Below are 24607 nucleotides of genomic sequence, written 5' to 3'. Positions count from 1 at the left end.
ATAATGTTTTAAAATCCTTATTCACGCACACACTGACAAATTAGCGACTGCTAATAACTCAGTTTGACATTACTAAACTGAGTTATTAAAGCTGTTAAACCCTAACTAATATAAAAAGTAATATGAAATTTGGTTCGGTATTGAAGAAGATATCGCCAAACATAATATGTACACAAAAAATTTATATACGATGTGAAGTTGCAAAAAATTGTTAGTTTTCTTTAGTCTTTATGGTTTTTTTTATACAACTTAGAATGGCAAACAAGCTGACGGCCCACCTGATGGAAAGTGGTAACCGTCGCCTATAGAGATGACCATGGGCATAACAGGGTATACTGTTTCGCCCGTGATACCCCCATGCGTTGCCATTCCTGAGGACTCAGGTGTTATTCCTCTGTACCCTGTAAATTCACGCCATATCCCACCCTTCAAACCGAAACGCAGCCATGCAAACACATCTGCTTTACGGTTGAAACACGAATGGAACAGAGGTACTCAAGCAAACGACTTTTGTACAAAGTCTCCCACTGATGAAGTGGTGGTTGCGGAAAAAGTTTTATGAGATTTTATATAGCCATATTCATATATAAAAGGAATGGTCACGCTGTCTACATTATTCGTGTACATTGACGTAGCACCAGTGAAAAATGTAAGTAGAAATAAGTGGGGTTTAAGCCACACTTGTTGGTTTTTCGTGACCAATTAAAAAGATACCAACTGGAAGCCGAACTAATTAGTATTGTATTGTTAGCAAATGGAGCACATCCCTAATGTCGAAGCGACATTGTGAGTTATACAATTGTGATTTTTACCCCCTAACAATAATACTTTCTTTTCCTTAACAGTCAGGTAAAAAGTAATCAAGCCGACAACTGCCTTTTTATGAAATCCGTGATATTTTAACTTTTTTTTTAATAACAAAAACACAGTGAGATCTCATTGTTTTCGTAACCCAATTCCCACAACTGGGGCACGGCATGGTAAATCTATCCTACTGGCATATATATTTCCCTCTCAAATGTTACTGAGATAGTCTCACCTCTTGTAAATGTAATGTATATTAATCTACCCGTATCCGCAACATGACACATCTATCGTGCTAGACATTTTGCGTTTTGTGTTTACTAACATATGCAAGCAAAGCCGCGGGTAGCAGCTAGTCTATATATTTTTATCATCATCATCATGTCAACCGTTAATTGTCCACTGTTGAACATAGCCCCCCCTGGGGGGTTTTGCCAGTAGTTGCTATGCTTGACAGACGAAAGGGCAACCGCAGTTAGGCTTTGGAGATGTTTTAAGAGGAACATTACTGCTCATCCCTCGCCCTTCTTAGTCGGTTTTTGCGACACCCATAGGAAACGAAAGGGTAACCTATTCTATTCCGAGATCACACGGCCATATATATATATAAACAATAATTAATTATACTTTTCACAAATTACAATACTCATAAAACCAATACATTTCACAGTATCAAAAAAAAATTCAACAATCAGTCCCTCTCATGATCCGTACCCGGCCCAAAGGTATATATATATATATATATTAAAAAGGATTAATATCTATTTTCAAGTTATCAATTAGGTTCCAGTCCATAATGCTTAGCTAATAACCCGTCTATTGCAACGTCCGATATCGCACGCATTACGACGATAGTCGCAAATGTCATTACCGATGACAATTTTCCAATACTGGTATCTAAGCTCTGGATGTGGCAGCTCATTAACGCAGATAAAATTGTCTCGTGCAAATAAATTTATTTTGCTCCACTAAAAATGATTTCTATCCGACATACTGAGACACGACGAATTGTCCGCAAAGAAAATGCTTACATTGTCAATAAAATAATATAGAAAGATTTTTTGAGAAAAATGTGATTTCTTCAGGGTTGGCATGGCATGCGTATTGCTCCTAGTATTGCAAGCATTCATAGACTACGGTAACTGCTTACCATCAGGTGGATCGTACGCCTGTTTGCCACCTCAGTGGTATAAAAAATATACTATCTACTTATTTCTGTACAGAAGTGTTCTTTTAAACAAAAACTGCGAACTGTTTTTGTTTAAAAGTATACTTTACCAAGGGTAAGGGTTATTTCTAACAGTAACAGTAAGTAGGTGGAGTAAAATTTCACTTTTACCGCTCGATGGAGAAACATTGGTAGGGATAAGTAGAACTGGCTGATAAAAGGCCCCATAAAATTTGCCCAATTCCTTTACAATTAATAGTGATTGTAAAAAAATTGTCCTAAATCTATTTAGAATTGGCAGTATCGCGTAACATAGGTATTTGCTAATAATTCGGACGAATTGAGAAAAATGAGTCTTTTGGTAAAACAATTTAATTTTTTTAAGACGAATAATATCTCGATTTGTTCGTATTTTCAACTGAACGAAAAAGGTTTGGAACGAAAAAATTTGGTTGCATTTTTTATCTTCACTTCATAAATCCGTCAGTTGTAATCTAATTTGGAAAAAAAAGTGTCTGAAAGGATATACTTACAGACTGGTTCCGTAGAAATTTTATCAAAATCGGTTTAATAGTTTAGTTTTTAAAATAAAATAATTGGTTTCGTCACATTTGAAGTCGGTTTTTAATTACGAACACAATCTTTACTATTTGTGTATATTATATAATATCTATGCCAATCCGATTATAAACTTTTCAATTATACTACAATACATATAAAGTTCATACTGAAATGAACCGTTAGAATTATTTGTCAATTTAGTAAGACAGCTGGTGTGGGCGATATTATGGACTGTATATTGATGTATATGATGTAATCAAACAATGGGTTTTAAAGGAAAATAACTATAATACAGAAAACTACGAAAAATAGACTACGACAGCAAAGAGCAAAAGTGACAATTGTAGAAACAAAAGTATAAAAATACGATACAAATAAAAACCCTTTAAAAATAACTAAGGAGTTCGCAACAGCTGGACATTTTTCAATGTTTCTGATTAAATTAATTGAAAAGTTTCCTGATAACGAATCAAAATATTAATTATGCTATGGAATTTATGTTATTTGTGTATTACCTCTAAATATATTGTACCTACTTAATAATTTGCTTCTAAAGATTATTTTACTTTATGTATCAAAATCAAAGTTGTCAGTAATGGATCGATAAGAATTTTATTGAGTGTTTTATATTTCATTTCAATATCAAAGCATTTTTAATAACCAGTCAGGAATATTGAAAATTGATCTCTTTTTTAATTATTCGATAATTGCAACGTTAAAAGACTTCATTGTAAATAAATGTAGTATGCTTTGATTTTATAATCTAAATAATAAACCTGTGTATTTTTATTTTATAATATTTAATGACCTTTTATTTGATACAAAACTTTAACAAACAAACAGGACTATAAAGAAAACAATATATTTTACGGGTTTTTAACCCTTAAACAAGCATATACAGTAATTGGTTAAAATCCGGCTCGAAGGACGAAAATGTCCCTACATTGTATCGTTCTAGTTAGGGATATATAAGAAACATCAATTCCTTACTAATCCTTACTAATATTATGAATGTGAAAGTGAGTTTATTTGTTACTTTTTGGTACTTTAGGGCACAACCCAATAATATGTATTTGGAATAAAAGAACGTAGAACGTGTTGGTTTTTACAACTGGAATCGGAATAATTCTGTTTATTAATACCATATCAGCTGTTGTTCACTGCTGAACGTAGCCCTTCCTTTATTGGCGGGTTTTGCCAGCAATTGTCACGCTTGGCAAGCGGGTTGGCAACCGTAGTTAGGCTTTGGTGATGTTCTTAGAAGGATGCTGCTGCTAATCTCTCGACCATTAAGTTCCCTTAGTTGCTTCTTATGTCACTCATGAGATAAGAACCGATGGACTATTCAATGCAAATATTGTTATGTTGCACGTGTTGTCGGAATGTTTAACAAATGTGAATTTGACTAATTAAAATTATGATACAATGTTTATTGTACACGTCGCTAATTATCGCTGAAGCGTCCCCGAAATGTACGGTGAATGACTGCACAAAGCTTTCGAATGGCAATTTATTTTTGTTGTAGACTGTACTTTGATTTTGTATATATTATTTATTATTAACAATCCGGCCTAGTTGCACACATGTAGAGAGAAATTTCGAAAATAATACACGAGTAACATAACTCGTTCAAAATATAGCTTCCTATAATATATGAACGGAAAACTCGAAAAGAAACTCTATAGCAATATGAAGCTCCTCTTATGGGGAGAGATTCGTGTCAAGCACGGGACGTTAATAGCTTGTTAAGGTGTAGTAAGGTAACATACATATATGAGTATGTATATATGTAACTCAATAGGCCAAAAACATTAGCCAGACGGATAAAAACTAGGTCGGCTATCACTAGGCTCAGCGCACTCGTATGATAAACGATCTTACAGCGTATGGTCTAGTAGGGATAAAGAAAACGGTAGCCTAGACTGAAAGCGACGTGAATTTTGCTTTTAGGATTATCCAGCGATCGATACTGTTTTTGCATGTTTTGTTTACATAAAATTTGTAGCTTATGTAATTCACTGATAGTATATCTTTCTGTAGGAAATTTTTTTTATAACTCTTTTTTTTTTATAACTCTTTATTGCACCATAAATAAAAATATACTAAATGACAAGTGAAATACAATAACATAAATACAGATTGAAATATACACATAAAGGTACAAAAGGCGGTCTTATCGCTAGGGCAGTCTCTTGTTTTTGCAATTTTGTTTTTTGATTCGAGTATATTTTGAGTTTATCTCATGTTTATTCGTTACAAATGAAAAAAGTCAAACCTTTCCTCTTTGTAATATTAATTTGGTCTATAATTTGTCCGCGATTTCGTTCGTATGTAATTTTAACCGACTTCAAAAAGAAGAAGGTTCTCAATTCGGTTATATTTTTAATATTTGTTATTTCATAACTCCATCAGTGTTGAACCAATTTGAAAATTTATTTTGTTTATCTGAAAGGATATACTTATAGATTGGACCCATAGAAATTTTATCAAAATCGGTTCAATGGTTTAATTTTTAAATCAAAACAATTGGTTTTGCCACTCTTGAAGCCGCGTCTTTTTGAACTCAATCTTAAATTATTTGGAATTATGTTACGCGATTGGGTAACCAATTTTGTACCGATTTTCATAATTCTTTTTGCAATGGATAACACACTTCCTTTTTAGTTCTATATTAATATTGCAAATATTGAAACTGCCGTTTTTTTCCGAATAAAAATATTCGAATACGGAAATCGCTCTTTTCTTAAGTCTATTAAAATGTATGCTATCACTCCATTACAAAACACATAAGCACTCTCTTGCCGTTCTGAATATCCCCATTTTATTAGCTCAGTGTCATCGTCTGGAAGCGATAGCCCCCTTCATAAATGGCAGTCATTTATTTCACATTAAACCCCTTCCAAGCTTCATATGACACGGCTTTTTATCAAGCGCGAATCTACAAATTAAGTAGGTAATTTAATTTTTATGACGGGTTTTATTCAGTTGAAAGGGAATGGTTTAATTTAGCATTGATTTGAATTCGGTCATGGAGATTTTGTACAGAGATGTAGCATGTGATTTATTATTTTTATAAATTCTTACTAATACTAAAAATGTTAAAGTGTTTCTTTATCACTTTATATGCCTTTTTTTAATGGATGATAATGCAATGGTAACCCTTCCTGCGCTATCGGTATACACCGGCGGTATACATCAGTGAGAGATGATAAGTGAAAGAGCAGATCAGTTAGTTCATCGTGATAAATACACCTGGAATTCAACACGATAGTTTCCAGGGGGGACCACGTGGAAGTCGACCTGACTTCCACATGGAAAGTGAAAGTCCTATTTTCTCTCTCCTATTACTCTATTCTACTTCGCTACCCTCAGTATATGTGTGATATATAGTAAACACGTACTATAATAGGTGATGGAGAAGAATATAGGCTACTTTGTACTTGGGTCAGTAAACAGTTATGCGGACGAAGTCGCGGGTAAAAGTTAGTACTAAATATTATTAAAATAATATGATCTGACGAGATTAGAACTCACTCTCTCTGCTATCAGGCTTAATATGTCCAGTTACACTACAGAGTCGCTAAATTCTCAACCACCTTGTTCAAACGTCTGACGTGCGATTAAATATATTGTAAAAAGAATTATCAAAATCGGTTTAGACCTATCGAAGATACCGTGTTTTTTGATTAGTGAAAATGGAATGGTCACCCGGCCTGCGCTAACGGGATACGCTGGCGGAGCACCAGTGAAGGGTGACAGGTGAGAATGAAAACAGGACAGTTAGCCCATCATGATGAATTCATCGGGAATTAACCATGATAAATTCCAGGGGGAACCGCGAGGAGGTCGACCTGGTTGGGTATATTGCTAACAATGAGATTCTCAGTCTCCATTACTAACAATCCCTTCCCCCCCCCCAACATACCGTGTTATATCCTCATAAAACAATATACAAGAATTAAAAACCTTCCCATGTCTTAGAAGTCGCCTAAAAACAATTTTGGGTAACGCAGTATTTTTTTTTATATAATTTAACAAACAATAATATAATCATCATTTTAGCCGTAAACTGTCTATTGCAGAACATAAACCTGAACATAAGGAGAGTTTTGCTCGTAGTTGCCTCGCTCGGCGCACAGGTTGGTAACCGCAGTTCGGATTTTGGACACGTTTTAAGAGCGACGCTGCTGCCCAACCCTCTACCTTTCATCCTTCATTAAATTCCTTTAGTCGCCTCTTACAACACCCACAGGAAAGGAAGGGGTGGCCTATTCTATGCCGAGACTACCCGGACAGATTACTACATAAAATGAAAATTAATATTTTATTTTTTATAATATTTTGTGTATAATTGGAGCTGATCATTATATCTATTCATTAAATTATATTACTGTAACATTAATACAACAACTACGTCATCGTTATTAATTATTATAAAAAATAAATAGATATTTAAATATATTGTTATTTTAATATTTACCAATTATGTATGTATATTACTAAATTCGCAATGGAGAAGGTAACTAGGAAAATAGTTGAAGAGAGAACGTATCTAGATTTTATAATATCTATGTCAGTGTATCATAAATTTTCTTCGTTTTTTTTTTAATTTTACAAAAAAACATTAGGTTGGCAACAATGAAACAGATAGATAAAATTCAAAAATAGAATCGAACCCTTTGATTTACCAGTAACAGAACGCAACAGGAATTAGATTACACACACTGAGTAATTATAGCACATAATTTAGTCTGTAACGAGTCAGGTCATTATGTAGTACCCTACAGTAACTTATATGGTGGTGACTACACCGACCACAGATGTAGTTTACATGGAACCGTCAGTTAATAATAAATCATATCTTATTTTTATTTTGACTGATTATGGTTGCACGCATTGATCGTGTAATTGCTACCTTATTTTTCAGACTTTTGTATTGATGAAACTGGAAAATGAATTTATATAATCATCTAAAATAAATATAATAACCTCCTTATTCATAAAAATATTAAACCTCTTATAAACCTATCTTAGCTATTAACTGTTTTTTTCTTTCTTTTACATTAAATTCCCAATTTGAAATAAAAGTGACAAAACATAGCAAGTGTTAAAATATATTTATAGAAGATTTTAGTGTTTATGAATAAAAGGGAAGTGTTATACAACTATACAACAGTGTATTTTAAATACAGAATCGGGATTTAATGTGATGTAAAAGCCGTTACAGGTAAATAGTACCTACAAACGAGTACCTGCTTCTTTATTGCTGACGTTTCGACGTGGATTGCACCACGTCGTGGTCCCGACAGGACGTGGCAAAAAAACGAAATGTTGAGTCCCGATTGTGTATTTAAAATATGTGTAAAAAAGCGAAAGTTTAAAATTAAAATAGCGGTTGCCAACCGACTTGTCAAACGTGGCAACTATTGACAAAACTCCCCTTATGGGGCAGGTTTACGCAACAGTGGACAGTTAACGACTGAGATATTAAAAAAAACTATATATCATATCTCTGTGCAAAATATCAATATCAATAGGTATCATAAAAGATCTAGCTGCTTAATAATGTAAAGCTTTCAAACACAACTTAATGCTTAGATTTGTTTTTGAAATTATATATTTTTTTTTAAATATTTATTCCTTTTTTCGTAACAACTCGGGCCTACGTAAGTTCTTCAATTTAAGAGGATTTAACGTTTATATTGAAATTTCATTGCCATTTTGATGGAATAACTTTACAATCGGCATCATTAACAAAAGACGAGAATACGAAATGGTTTTTACTTTTTAACCAACAATATTGCTGCGGTTTTTGTTATGGAAATCGAAATACTTAGGTACACCAAAAATTATAGCTACGTACAGGTCGATGGAAGGATCGAGGGGAGAGCACCATGGCTCAATCATCGATGGAACGTATGAAATTCCACACACGATATAGGTACGTCGCTTTAATGTCTATCGTCTTTAATTTGAATTATTTAGGAACATAGAAAGCAGGTTAGGAATGTCAGCATGTATGAATGAACACTCTTTACTGTTCCTTTCAAAGACAGATAAGTATAAATCTATTTTAATAGAATATAATTAAAGTTAATCAATAACGAAAGAATCATTGGCCCGAACAGAAGACAGTCTGCTGATGTCGAGTAATTTCTAGCATAAATACAAAATTTATCGAATGTTTCTATTTGTTTTCAATTTTATTTACTTTTAATATTTTTGTAATTATTCAACAAAACAGACTATATACGAGATGAGGTATGTAATATTTGTATTTTATGCAACATTCATTTAAATTGGTACATGCTTATAATAAAATATAGTTAAAATTCAAACTTCCTCTTTTTTAAGGTTAGTTAATGGATTTATTAAATTTATTTTTTATAAGAAATAATTTAATAATTATAACATTACATTTTCAAACGCTTATTTATTTATTTATATTTTATTGTATACAAAAATCACATTGTTATATTTGATTTTGAATAATGATGTACAACAGGCGAGCTTAATTCTGTAAGATATTATATGCTTATAATATGATCACTTCCATTTCTTTAACTCCACGTTTCATATTATTCTGCAACTTGATATTTTATCTAAACAATGTGTTACAGTGTAATATATAAACCTGCTATCTAAAACGGACCAAGTATGAGTCAAAGTTTTGTATTAGAAAGAAGAAGCTGAAAATGCACTCAAGTGCGAGTTGGACTCGCGCGATGAGCGTTCCGTACAAAATTATCAAGATAAAATTTTCTTTTTTTTTTGTGAAATATCTACTAATTTGGGGTTTTCGGATTTTTACCTTTTACTTGTACTACAGGACATTGCTTCTTGCCAAATTTCATGTTTTTAGAGCAACGGTTTGACATAAAAATAGGTTTTGATTCCCTTTGCGAATGTCAAAATATGCAATAAATGGACATAAACGGTCGTATCTTTTGCAGGCGCCGATTTAGAAGCTTGATTTTTTCACTGCTTTCAGAAATTGCAGACCTGAGTATATGATATTAATTTCAAATTAATACCTCCACGCGTTCGTAAGAAAAAAGGTTTTGACAGAGGGACGGACAGACAACGAAGTGTTTCTATAAGGATCCCGTTTTTTTCTTTCGAAGATACGGAACCCTAAAAATTACAGTGTCATTGACATTACATTACAAAATTAATAAAATTAATATAGAATTAATAAAAATACGAAATCGGTTCATAATTAGTAAAATTTTATCCATATTTATACAGCAAAAATACAAAAGTTAATATATAACATATACTCGAAATATTTAAAAAACAGTTTTTTTTTTATCGGTTCATAATTAGTGAAAATTTTTTTTTAAATGGTAAACTTTTTATATGAATCGAATTCGAAAAGAACGGACAAGAAAATCAACTGTTATTTTTTCAAACAAAATTGAGTATACAAAAAAGAAGCGAAATACAATCACTATTACAAATTTCATATTTATAAAAAGCAATAGTAAATCATATCGAGTCAAATATTCTTCTATAAACCAGTTCCTACCAGAAGAGCCACTGTTCACGAGTATGACGGATTTTATATCAGTCAGTCGACATGTTTCGATTACCTGGACAAAGTCAGGGATAAAGACTAGTAGCTTTACAAACTCAACTGAAGAGCTTTTAACATCAAATTTTGCAGGGCTGCCCGATTAAATTTTCATTGAGCGTCATAGGAGGAGTAATTGGTAATTTCACGTACTGACATGGGATCGACAAATTGCCTGTTAAAACTTGGTGTAGACTCAAAATTGACGCGCCTTGGCCTGTACTGTACTGTGTTAATATTGTTAACACTAACGTAGTTAAAGGTATTCATGTTCTGTTATTTCAAGGGGTTTAAACACTAGAGATAGGAGTTCATCATCACATCGGCCATTAACTGTCCACTGCTGGACATAGGCCTCCCCGTTTTTTTTAATGGATGATAATGAAATGATAATCCCGCGTGCGCTATCGGTATACACTAGTGGGGCACCAGTGAGGGATGATTGGTGAGGATGAAAAGGCAAGGAAGTTAGGCCATCGTGACGAATACAACAATAAATAAGTCACGATATTTTCCAGGAAAAACCGTGTGGAAGTCGACCTGATAGGGTGTATTGATAGCAATGGGGACTAACCTCCTCATTACTAACAATCCCTTCCCCCAGGCTTTCCTGTTAGGAGTATTTTGGCAGTCGTTGTCACGCTTGGCAGGCGTGTTGACATTTGCATTTAGGCTTGTGGTGGTATTTTTATGAGAGACGCTACTGCCTATACCTCGACGATTAAATTCTCTTAGTCGCCTCTTACGACACCCACGGGAAAGGAAGGGGTGGCCCATTCTATGCTGGGACTGCACAGTGAGTAATAAGTGTATAATCCTGTAAAAAGAAATCACTTCAACCGTGAATACACCGATAAATGACGAGATGTTTTATAGATAGATATATACAATAAACTTGTAAGAGAAGATTGCCCTAAGAAGCCGTTTTGTAAAATTATTTGTAGGTTTTCACACTTAATCAATTTAGTCATCTCAGATGTAATGTTTGTTGGTTATTTCTTTTGCTATGGTACAGGAAAATACGAGTACTTCATTAACTATATCGTATTTTTTTTTATATAATTTCCATAATACGTGGAAACCATCTTACTATACCATGTTTGTTTACATAATGTAAAAAATAATTTCATTTTTCTCAACAATTCGTTATATATATATATTTTTTATGCAACTTAGAATGGCAAACAAGCTGACGGGCCACCTGATCGAAAGTGGTAACCGTCGCCTATAGACATGAGCAGTACCATGGACATAACAGAGTATACTGTTTCGCCCATGATATCCCCCGCCCCATGCGTCTGCCATGCCTTTCCTGAGGACTCAGATATTATTCCTCTCTACCCAGTAAATTCACTGCCATATTCCAGCCTTCAAACCGAAACTCAACCATGCAAACACTATTTTACGTAGAAACACGAATAGGACAGAGGTGTCCAAGAAAATGGCTTTTGTACAAAGTCTCCCTCTGGTTAAACTGTTTCTTCTATGAGATCATTTCTTTAGTTGCTTATCTTTATTTTTATATTCGGAAAATTATCGAAATAATTTAAGAAAAAAATATTCGTCTGTTATTCACCATTATTAGTGTATTGTAGGTGCTTGAAATTGTAGCTAAAAATTAAATATTTTCATTCAAGGTTCAAAATAATTCAGTAGACTGTAAAACTAGCTCTTGCTATATAATCTTCCGTTTCTCGGCCGATCCGTGTCTCATACATACCTAATTGGCTATTTAGCTAATTCATAGTACGTAAAATATCATACTATCTCTATCATTCCTATGGTAGTGTACAGAGACAAAGAACATATTGATAGAATTTACAATTTAAAAAATATATCGTTATTGGAATTGCTGAGCGCACACCTTTTTGCCTTCAATTATTAAAGCACGTGTAATTATTAAGGCTGTATCATGCAAAATGTATGAATTTAACTTCACAAACATTTATATTTTCATACATTTTTAAATTATCTAATATTAGACAAATAGATACCTATTGTAATTAAGATTACAGAAGATGGACTTAAGCTTTTGTGTTATTATCGAAATTTTTTTTGGGAAACATTAAGTTTTTAAATGTTTTTAATTTATTTAATAAAAATACTTGAAGGGATATTATGATAAATCCTCTTCTAGTTCCAGTGTTTCTTTCTATTTGTTTTATTATTTAATGTACATTCCAAATTTATTATGTTTAGTACGTATTTATAACTTTTGATAAATTTATATGCTTTTTATCATCATATAATTATTTGTTATAATGATAAATTAAAAATAATTTCATAACTTTAATAATTAACTTTTATTTTTAATTATTTTTTATTCTTTGTTTTCTCTAATATAATAGAAACACATTTATAGATTAATAATTTCAATTTCCTCAACTAAATATAATTAGACATTTCATAAGTTGCTTTAATGTATACTATCATCCATTTTGATAATTTATTTAAAAAGCCGTGAAAGCAGTATGAATTCACCCTACCCAAATCATTCACCAATGGTTTTCGCTAAAACAACGTCATGCTTTTACGAAAATTAATTTCGTTTACCAAAGGACTGGAAGATCCTGAACATCCTTTATTGGGTCCAAATTTAAGAGGACTTTATTGGTGTGGCTTTTGGCGGGACGCTAACAAAATTCGTAACATGTGTTCTGACGTTGCAATACTTTCTGCACAATTTTTCATTGTCAGCGAAATAATTGAGATATATTGTTTGAGAAATGATGTAAATAAGATGCTAAGTAATATATCGGTGACTATTTTAAGTATAATATCCGCATCAAAAGCTATAGACTTTGTTATCAATCAAAAGAAATGGAAAGAATTAGTAAACCTGATCTCAGCGCAAGAAATCTCAGATTTAATTGAAATGGACAACGATACACTTAGAGAAATGGCAAACTATAAAAAATATGCTAGAACAGTGACGTTCACATATTGGGTACTGGTTTTCATAACTAATCTCGGAATGATAGTAACACCACTCTTTAAATATGCATCTGCTATTTGTAATAAGGATATAGATAGTTCTGAACTGTATCCTGAAATAATCAACTCTTGGTTTCCATTTGATAAAACTAAAAGACCTGGATATATTATAGCGGGTGCTATACATATATTTATGTCTACTTACGGAGCCGCCACTGTTGGAGTTTGTGATATGTTTGCTATTACGATTCTGGCTTTTATCAAAGGTCAATTGATAATTTTAAGGAAGAGATGTATGAAAATTTTTGACCGTAATCGCTATTCGGAGGAAAAAATCTTGAAGACAATCAAAAATTGTCATTGGCGTCATGATAATTTATTAAGGTAACTACAACTAGTTGCCTATTTCATAAATTACAAGTAGAATAGATTAATCGCTTAATTTCTCTAAAGTAAATAATATAGATAGATATAAATAATAATTTTAATAATTATATATTTTAAGTATGTTATCACCTGTATGTTTTTTATTGTTTTGTTGGTATCAGTTTTGTTAATATGTGATTACATATTAACAAAACTGATACCAACCGATAAATAATAAATCGATGACTTAAGAAAATGTTGTATACATCTGTAATTGGTGTAAATGCAAGATGCAAGCCCTGTATATCAATTAAAATCAATGTCTGTATTTACACTGTTGATGTACCTTTTAAAAATAAATAAATAAATAAATGATGGGTGCTACACTACTTACACTATACTAAATATCAATTGTCTGAGCTCAATTGGATGTGTTATAAAAAATTCGATAACGAGTATATGGAGACAATCTTAAAATACCCAAACCCGTGCCAATTTTGAAAATTTTCGCTTCCTAAACGGGTTTTTGGTTCCTAAACGGGTCGAGAACCGCTATGTACTTATTATACTACGAGTACAAAGGTCTAATATTATAGTAATTATTGTTTTTCTTTTATATATTATTTTTAATTATTGAAACCATTTAAAAAAATCTTTCACTTATGAAATTAATATTCTATATTTAAAATGGAAACAAAAGATTGCAGATTAGCTAGGACAAAGCAACGAGAAATATATTTTTAAAGTTTATGTTTTATACATGTACCTCTTTCTAGCTTAATAATTTTCACCACGGTTATTTAGTCTCTTTTATTTAAAGGAGCATGGTAATTACATTTACCTATAGATCATATTGCATATACTAATTTATATGATTTTAGGATCTACAAATTATTCAATTCACTGTTGTCACCAGTCATGTACGTCTATGTATTGATTTGTTCAGTAATGATTTGCTGCAATGTGGTTCAATTCACGTCGGTAAGTGTCAATTTTAATTATAAGGATTAAGATAATTACAATTATGATAAAATTGTCATTTTATAGAAGCTTATTTGGTAAACATAGTCGTACATAAGCAAGATTTTATGAAGAACAAGTATATATGAATTAAATTTCAAAATAAAATTGTAATTTGGTCGCCACGTCGAGCTGTAAGATAGTGTTAATTTCCATTTTTATTAAATCGACGTAACCCAAAGGATAAGCAAGCTGAAATGACTATAGGCTGGTCACATACATAGCACAAAGTACCAACAACCGACGGGAAAGAAAGATTCTTCAGTAACGACCTCGTACAGACAAATGCAGTATAAGACGACTCCCTGAAAGATGGAGCAACGACCTCAAATACATTGCAGTCACATTACAGTGAGTCACTGGATGCAGGAGGCTTGGAATCGTTCCTTATGGCAACCTATAGGGGAGACCTATGTTCAGGAGTGGACAGATAATGGCTGATAGAATGATGATGAGGTTAAATCTTAAGGTTAAGAATGACGTTTTATTAGTACTGTAATATTATAATCAGTGTATTGCATTTTTTTTTCTTACTCAGAGCGACATAACAATATCTCAGAAGCTGTGGATTTTTCAATACACTTTTTATCTCGTCTCCCAATTGTTTTTATTTTGCTGGCACAGTAATGAAGTAATAATTGAAGTAAGTTAAATTTTCAGTACTTATGTCGTTTTAAACAGTTTTATTTGCATTTTTATAGGTAAGTAATAAAATATTTGTAACGTCTAAATTTTTGTGCTGATTGAAACGTAATCTTTAAGGGATTTTTTATTCTTAAAAGGGTATTATACCTGCAGGTCATTTTTCACAAAAGAAAAAAATATGTTGTGGTACGAGGTAGACTTTTATTCATTTAGCAAAACAACTTTACTTTTAACTTTGAATAGCAAAAAAGTATCATCGGCAATTAGTAGTGTGCAAAAATGTCTGCTATTTGTTTAAATTTATGATCGTATAATGATAAATCATTATTATAAGGTAATAAAAGCTTTTTAAAAAGATGTTCCCTACAGAGTAAAGACGTGGATCGAGGAGTATATACAAGTGATTGGTGGAAAAGTGATCTAAACATACGGAAGCAAATTCTACTGCTAGGTGGAAAATTAAAAAGTGAATTTATAATGAATGCTGGACCTTTCACTATATTATCAATACCTACCTTTATAGATGTAAGTTTTATTTTTAAAACGGTATTTTTTATTATTATTATTGTGATACGGACTTTTTTAGGCAGAAAATCTGTGACACTGCGACCTTTTAATGGTCTTTTGTGCTCGCCCTTTATTAAAGTTCGCTGCTAATTCCTACCAGTGATAGGAATTTTAAGATGCTCTTAATAGCGAGATAGATGTTTTCTATCACCTCAGGAAATAAGGAATATTTTCCAAAGGAGATGTATCGTTTATGTATGAGTAGGCTACAGCCACAAATTTAATATTGCAGCAAAAGTTTTGCTTCAAGAGTACATATAGGTACTAAAATTTTAAAATGGTAAAATCAAGATGTAATAGAAGTATTTTATATGTTAATATAGGATATGGTTTAACATATACTCTCTATGTTAATTCTGATATTTGAATCCTTGCAATCATTTGAGCATTTGAATGACAAATATATAACATTTTTAGAAACAGTCATATTTACTATATCAATAACATAGGCAGCAAATCGCAACTTTGCAACTTATGCTAAAAAGTATAGAAAAAATAAAAGATTCCAACATAAATATGCTTTTCTAATAATTTTGTATCTTTAATGCATTTTCACAAAATATAATGTACATGTATATACAATGTACAAATATACATTTCAACTGTAGTCAACTGACGAAGGAACATCTTCAAATATACCTACATTAAAGAGAGGAATTATTTACATAGGACCTTGGTCAAATTCAATAGCCCACGGGTCATCGAATTGTAAATAGAATGAGCTATATTCTTTTTAATCTAAAATGCCCCTTTTTTAATTTGGAGCTCATATAAATATACCTACCTATACTATCTACCCCTTCCTTTCCCATGGGTGTCGAAAGAGGCGTAATTTAATGGTAGAGGGATGAGCAGCAGTATCCATCTTGAAACATCACTAAAGACTAACTGCAGTTGCCAATCCGCCTGCCAAGCGTGGCAACTACTAACAAAACTCCCCAATAGAGGGATGCCTATGTTCAGCAGTGGACAGTTAACAGCGGATATGATGATAAATAATGCAAGGCAGTGTAAACAGAGAGTTTAGAACTTTAACAATTTTAATAAATTAATTAATACAATATCACTTCATTCGTAATGTTATCTATTTTCAACCGACCTCAAAAAAATATGGTGTTTTTTATGTTTGTTACCTCAAAACTCTGACAGTATATATATATATATATATATATATATATATATATATATATATATATATATATATATATTATTTTTATAAATTCAGCGAATCAAAGAAGATGTTATAATATTAATTTGCAATGATATAACACACTTTTTAATTATATATATATATATATATATATATATATATATATATATATATATATATATATATATATATCACATTTTACAGAAAATAAATTATTAAATGGAATTAGCAAAAAATTCTATACATAATAATATATAATAGATTTTTTTCTCTAAATACATAACATAGGTTACATAACAATAAACAATTTCATACTAACTTCATGGTTAAACACATCGTCTTAGTAGCTATTGGAAACTCAACATTTTGCGTTGTTTTGTATCCATGTTTGTCAGACACATAGAATACTCGCTTAAAAGTGATTGGTGATGTTCATTTCACTTGTATATTCATCTTTTAATATATCTTATAGTGTAGTCTCAGTCTCTTAGAGAGAATTTTTGTATTTGCTTCTATTATTCCATCCTTTCCCAAAGTGGGCGATAAAGCCCCCTTGTGGGCGCTGCAGACCTAAAGGGAGGTGGTAAGAGACCCAGAAAAAAATTATTAATTTACACAGTTTACACAATAATTGATTAATTTAATTTGAAGTAATAGTGGTTTTTAAGTAGGTGAAAAAAATGGGGGCGCTAAATAATAATTTATTCTCAAAGTGGACAATAGACAAAATAAGTTTGGTTGTTTATTCTGACACTAATAAGCAGTATACACCACTAAATAGGTTGTATATTAAAAAATGACATTTCGAAATCTAAATAACAAAAATAACGAGTTGTTATAACAAACTATTATTACACCCACACTACTAAATAATTGGGTGTTCAGTTTCTTTAGATAATAATATATCATTTTACATGACAGGCAAGGTTCTATATTACTTTTACAAACTAAATTATCCTTACTAATATTACAAATGTGACAGAGTGTTTGTTTATTTGTTACGTCCTGAGTCCTCAGGAATGGCAACGCATGAGGGGTATCGTGGGTGAAACAGTATACTCTGTTATGTCCATGGTACTGCTCATGTCTATAGGCGACGGTTACCACTTTCCATCAGGTGGCCCGTCAGCTTTTTTGCCATTCTAAGTTGTATAAAAAAAAAAAAAGTGTTGACATATAAAATTTAAAGCCGGCTCGACTAATTATCGTTAAATTTTACTATAAATTAAGATGAAGAAAGACATTAGCAAATTTTTATTTCCGTCAAATAATATAACCTGGTTAGAGTCCTCTTAAAGCTGTGTTAAAACTAGTTAACTTTAAAACCACTATAAAATTTAATGCTATATTATTTTAGTTATTTGATTATAATTATTTTGTTTAATTTCTTTACCTTTAGTGTGTAAGTGTGTAACTCCCAGTACTTGAATATTGACCACCGTTATTACTACCAGAAGTTCCTCAACCTTCTATATTGGCCAACAATCTCCGACTACCATTTTGTACGTGTACGTTTTGCGACACGTGTTTCACCTCTAAACGAGGCATTTTCAGGCAAATTATTAGATCGCTGCTTGGAATCTAGTGTTAATCGGTCAGCGCCCAAACTGAGAAAATGTGTTATTTTGTTTAATTTTAACAATGTAATATTTTTAGATTATTAAAAATAATATATGTTTAGAGAAATTAAAAGGCATAGATTTGTAAAACTGGTTTTATTTTTCATTATTAAACAGGTGCATGTAATAATGAAAGTATTTAGTAATAGACTAAATACTGGACTTTTGTTTTGAATTACATCATCATGATTATTTCAGATATCATCCGTCTATAGCTGAACATAGACTTCCCCCATAGACCGTCGTAAAGCACGACACTAAATGCGATATGTAACTCAAAATATAACTACAGATTTTCATAATTTTTGGATACACTCCTATTCTCAATAAATTGAACAGTACACAAAATAAAAAAAAATATCGATGAAGCCCCAAAGGAAAACGCTTGTACATCTAAAAATACTCATAAGAATGGCTTTATATAACTTGACTATTACACATAAAACACCATTTAATCTCATAAACAGATACAAACGTTACCAGGATATCATAATAACAAGGAATAATGTTGAAGACACTTCGAGCTCTTGAAAATCCTGACCATCCGTTACTCGGGCCGACACTTAAGGGGCTTAAGTTATGGGGTCTATGGATGGGGGCTGGATGGAATCCTGTTATATATAATACGATTCATGCTTGGGCTGTATTTTTTGTAATAAGCCAATATATTGAATTGTGGTATCAAAGATCAGATCTGCCGTCAGCTCTTCGAAATCTCTCTGTTTCAATGCTAAGTACAGTTTGCATAGTAAAATCTATAACATTCGTATATTGGCAAAACGAATGGAGAGAAGTTTTGAATTTTGTATCACGCTTAGAAAGATATCAGCTTTCAAAGAACGATAAAACAACGAATTGTATTATCAAGAAGTATACTGATTATTCTAGAAGAATTACATACGTCTATTGGTCTTTAGTAACTGCAACAGTTTTAACGTTGATCCTAGCACCGTTGGTTGACTTTTTGTGCTCACCCGAAGATAGGCTGATAATTAAAAACGGTACAAAGCCATATCCAGAAATAATGAGTTCGTGGGCGCCGTTTGATAGAACAAGAGGTTTTGGGTACTGGACTGTAACTATTGAACAATCATTGATATGCTTTTATGGAGGTGGTATTGTAGCGAATTATGATACTAATGCGTTTGTTTTGATGTCTTTTATTGCTGGGCAAATGAAGATTGTAAGAAAAAATTGTGAACGGTTGTTTGAGGGGAAAGATGCTAGATATGATGTAATTTTAAAAAGAATTACATATTGTCACTATCATCATCTTTCTTTGGTCAAGTAATTTTTTTCTTTTTTTTTATTGCTTATATTACTGATTATATTGAGCATTTCGTTGTTTTGGAATATCACGAAATTTGTATTCATGGTAACGCTTACGTGTTGCAAGTTTCTGTTTGTTTTTCTCTTTTAGGGTTCAGTACCTCCAATGGAAAAAATGGAACCCTTATAAAATCACTTCATTGTCCATCTGTCCGTCCGTCTATCAAGATCCTTTTTATTAGGAACGCTTGGAGGTATCAAATTGAAATTAATATCGTATACTCAGATCTACTTATCTCTTAAAGCATTGAAAAAATTAAGCTTCTAAATCGTTGGAATCAAAAGATATGGCTGTTTATATTCCATTTATATCGCATATTTTGACATTCCCAAAACCAATCAAAATTTATAGGATACTTTCCGTTGACTTAAAATTATAAAATTTGGCAAGAAGTAATGTTATGTAGCATAAGTAATGGAAAAAATCCGAAAACCGTAAATTTGGAGTTATTTCACAAAAAAAATCAAACTTGATTTTGTAACCTCGTTACGCGAGTCCGACTCGCACTTGACCGGTTTTTATTTTCTATTGAATTAGGTATTATTTTGCGGAACTCCACGTCACTGGCAGGAATTATTTTGTTTAAGTCCAAAAAACAAAAATAAATTATTCAAATCACGCAGCCAATTTCCACTTATTTTTCGAACGAAGCGCTCCTATATTATGACCAAACTTCATTTACACATAAGTTTGTTTGATCACTACTAGTGATTTACTAATTACTAACTTAGATTTATTTATGCAACATAGAATGGTAAACAAGCTGACGGCCCACCTGATGGAAAGTAGTAGACGGCGACTATAAACATGAACAGTACCATAGACACAACAGAATATACTATTTTGCCCATGAAACCCTTATGCATTGCCATTCTTGAAGCCTAAGGTGTTATACCTCTGTACCCTCTAAATTCACTGCCATATCCTACCCTTCAAACCGAAACACAGCTATTTAAACACAACTGCTTCACGGTAGCAACGCGAATGGAACAGAGGTACCCAAGCAAACGACTTTTGTATAAATCTCCCTCCGATGATTTAGTAACTACTACTAATTATACTAATTACTTTAATTAGATACTAAATATAATAAGTAGATCATTAAGAGTGAAAAACCTATGAAAAAAATACCACACAAGTATTTAAAGTACGTGATATTTTTTCTTACATTTTTCCTACTATTTTCAGATTTGCCAAATTGTTTAATAGTTTATTGTCACCAGTGATGTTCTTGTACGTCATTATATGTTCCCTGATGATCTGCGCCAGTGCAATCCAATTAACTACGGTATTAATACATATTTTATATTCAACACTTTAGTTGAAATATCTATATTTCGCCAGTATGTATGAGATGAGGTATTTGAAGGAGGATTGAGATGCGTGTAAAAATGAAGGCTGTAGGTACTCTGTTCAACTATATGAGAAACTTGGCGAGAAGATGTAGATATTTCTCGTTAACATTCTTATAGATATTTGTAATATATTGCTGTGTGATCCCAGGATAGAATAGGCCACCCCTTCCTTTCCAGTGGGTGTCGTAAGAGGCGACTAAGGGAATTGAATGATCGAGGGATGGGCGGCAGCGTCCCTCTTAAAATATTACCAAAATCCTAACTGCGGTTGCCAACCTGCCTGCTAAACATGACAACCCTTCTTATAGAGGAGCCTTATGTTCAGCATTGGGCAGTTATCGGCTGGTATGATGAAAATGATGATGATGATGTAATATATATTTTTGATGGCTTAATGTACTGTCCAACGGTCGTGGGTTTGACCACCGACCAATATATTTGTATTCATGAGTGTGTTTTTATTGGTTTAGACGTGGTGTTTTTATATATATTCAAAGAAATAGTAATTATAATGTACCTAATATTAAAATTTTAGAAAAGCACTACTAGTATGCAGAAGATATGGATCGCTGAATATCTACTGTCACTTATATCGCAACTGTTTTTGTATTGCTGGCATAGTAATGAAGTCTTCGTTACAGTAAGTACAGACAAACAATGCTTATAACAAAAAGTTGAAGAATAAAATATTTAAAATGTTTTAGAAAAGATTTTTTTTTCTTTTTAGAAAGTCTAATTGTCTTTTACAATATACTCATATTTTTTAAGAGGTTGCCAGTATTTCATTTCCTCATTTCATTTTATACTTATTTGCTGACCCTATATTAATTGTGTCACGTTAGAAGCAAAACTTGTTGATAATACAAATTCAAATATATCAATTCTGATATATCTATAAAACATCGTATAATTTATTCATATGTTTGTAATTTTTGGAGTTTATTGTTTTGTACAGTATAAAAAGATATTTTTGTGTCATTTTTAGGGTTCCGTACCTCCGATGAAAAAAACGGATCTCTTATAGGATCACTTCGTTGTCCATCTGTCAAGACCCTTTTTCTTAGGAATGCGTGGAAGTATCAAGTTGAAATTAATATCATATACTCAGGTCTGCAATCTCATCTATCAAACAAAAGATTTTTATGTTCCGTTTATATCGCTGTTTTGACATTCGCAAAGGGAATCAAAACCTATAGTGTACTTCCCGTTCATTAAGAATCATGAAACTTAGCAAAAACTAACACAGCACAAGTAAAGGAAATCTACGAAATTCGTAAATTTATAATTATATCACAAAAAAAAATTAAACTTGATGATTTTGTACGGAACCCTCGTTGCGCGAGTCCGACTCGCACTTAACTGGCTTTTTTCTTTTTACCAGAGCAACGAAGTCGACCGTGGGTTATACAAGAGCGATTGGTGGTCGAGCAACACACGTGTACGCCGCAGTCTACTTCTACTTGGAGGGCAGCTCCAGAAGAGGGTAGTCTTTACAGCTGGACCATTCACTACTCTCAGCTTACCAACATTTATCACTGTAGGTACAGTAAGTGTAGTTACTAATATAATTTATAAATTTGCTCCACAGAAAACGCCAATTTTAATAGTGGCAAAACTTTTGATTTAAACGCTAAATTACTGAATCGATTTTTGATGAAATGTCTATGGGTCTAATCTAGAAGTATATCCTCTGAGATAAAAAAGAAAATTCCGAATTCGATCGATTTATAAATGACGGAGTTATGACGTAACAAACAATAAAACATACCACCGATTTGTGACCTTACTCATTTTTCACAACTTAAAATCATAGCCATAAGAAGTTTTCCGTATACTTCGCCGTATACTGTGCTAATATTACACTTGTAAAACATTGTTTTGTTTGTTTCCAATGGCGCTTTATCGACTTAATCAATGATCACGTTAATGATGTGGCAATTGGGATGGTGAAGAATATTTGCTTTTCATCCCCCGTTCTCTCATCTTCCATCGTTCTTGTTACAAAGTCACCGGTGAAAATCAGTATGCAATAAAAGTTATAGAACCGAAACAGGATCCTACACGATTGCCCGTATGCAAAAGCTTCAAGTTACGTGTCTTTACGTGATAGAATCTCTTTACGAAACAAAAATATCTGCAAAAGAACCAAAGTAACAGACATAGCCCGAAAGATAAGCAAACTGAAATGACAAAGGGCTGGTCACATACCACCAAGAACCGACAACCGATGAGGAAGAAAGGTTCTTGAGTGGCGATCACGTATGTTTAAATACAATGTAGGACGACCTCCCGTTAAAAGAAGTGACGACCTGAAATATATTGCAGGGAGTCAGTGGATACAGGTGGCTTAGGACCTTATACAATAAAATTATAACTAGACGATATCTATATATGGGAGATATGTATTTAAAAAAAATAAAATGACGGGTCTTAATAATACCAATAGATCCTAAAACAATAATTGTTTGAAATTTTGTTTGCCTGTTTGTGTATTTGTGTGTTTTTGTGTGTCTGTCTATCTATTCAAGTATCACGTTATAACTACTACACTAAATTGGATGCGATTTTCACAATGAAGGTCTAACTTAGAATCTAATGAATGTTTCATTTTGGTACGTTATCCAGAATTATTATTTGTTACTTCGTCGTCTGAAATTCACGGCGAATAAAAAGCAATAAGCAATAATAATAGGCGACAGCTTATAAATTTATATAATAATTAATTAAATAATATGCTTAAACTATAATACTTAATGGGTAGTAATAGCTACGGTAATAGTTAACAAGTGCACAGTAAATTATATATCATTATATATATTAAAAAATCTTATATACATACATATATGAGCAACTGTTTGCTAATTATTATATTTTCTACCTGTCGAAATTCAAATGTTATGTCCAAATATTAATCATACTGTGTACACATATTTTTTAATTGTAACCTAGTATATAAACCATAATTACCTATATATAAACCTAATATGGTTATAATTTTTCGTTGTTATGTATGCCTCATTAAAATAAAATAAATACTTTCACCACTAAGTGAATGTAACATTTCACCGAGGATATTAGAATCCAACGTGACAGAGGGTCTCTGCCTTTGTCACCCGGATTAATTTATATAATTCTTTTATTTTCAGATATTAAAAGGATCATACAGTTATTACGCCATTTTAAGTGAGAAAGCAGATTAAGTTCTATAGACTACTTGGAGCCAATATATGTATTATAGATTCACTTAAGAATTATGATAGAATTAATTATTGTACAAGCAAGCACTTTGTTTTTGTTTTTTATACAACTTAGAATGCAAACAAGCTGACGGCCCACCTGATGGAAAGTGGTAACCGTCGCCTATAGACATGAGCAGTACCATGGACGTAACATAGTTTTTTTTTTTTTATACCACTGAGGTGGCAAACAAGCATACGGCCCACCTGATGGTAAGCGGTTACCGTAGCCTATGTACGCCTGCAATACCAGAGGTATTACGCGCGCGTTGCCGACCC

General features: G+C 32.3%; 2 protein-coding genes across 2 annotated transcripts; both read left to right on the top strand.

Annotated features, from left to right (window-relative positions):
* The first annotated feature begins 12617 nt into the window (after window positions 1-12617).
* LOC113516553 (odorant receptor Or2-like) lies at window positions 12618-15672 on the top strand. Its single transcript, XM_052900498.1, has 5 exons — window positions 12618-13424; window positions 14288-14387; window positions 14965-15069; window positions 15441-15596; window positions 15658-15672. Exons 1-5 carry the CDS (start codon window positions 12631-12633, stop codon window positions 15670-15672), a joined length of 1170 nt encoding a protein of 389 aa, XP_052756458.1. The 5' UTR covers window positions 12618-12630.
* A 3212-nt stretch (window positions 15673-18884) lies between these two features.
* On the top strand, window positions 18885-24323 carry LOC113516551 (odorant receptor 4). The gene is made up of 5 exons (XM_052900748.1): window positions 18885-19694; window positions 20926-21025; window positions 21628-21732; window positions 22474-22629; window positions 24239-24323. Exons 1-5 carry the CDS (start codon window positions 18913-18915, stop codon window positions 24290-24292), a joined length of 1197 nt encoding a protein of 398 aa, XP_052756708.1. The 5' UTR covers window positions 18885-18912; the 3' UTR covers window positions 24293-24323.
* Window positions 24324-24607: the final 284 nt, after the last annotated feature.

The sequence above is a fragment of the Galleria mellonella genome, unplaced genomic scaffold, assembly GCF_026898425.1.
Source record: "Galleria mellonella isolate WM207_F2 unplaced genomic scaffold, CSIRO_AGI_GalMel_v1 utg1267, whole genome shotgun sequence".
Classification (NCBI taxonomy): domain Eukaryota; kingdom Metazoa; phylum Arthropoda; class Insecta; order Lepidoptera; family Pyralidae; genus Galleria; species Galleria mellonella.
This window is presented reverse-complemented; position numbering and strand designations above follow the sequence as displayed.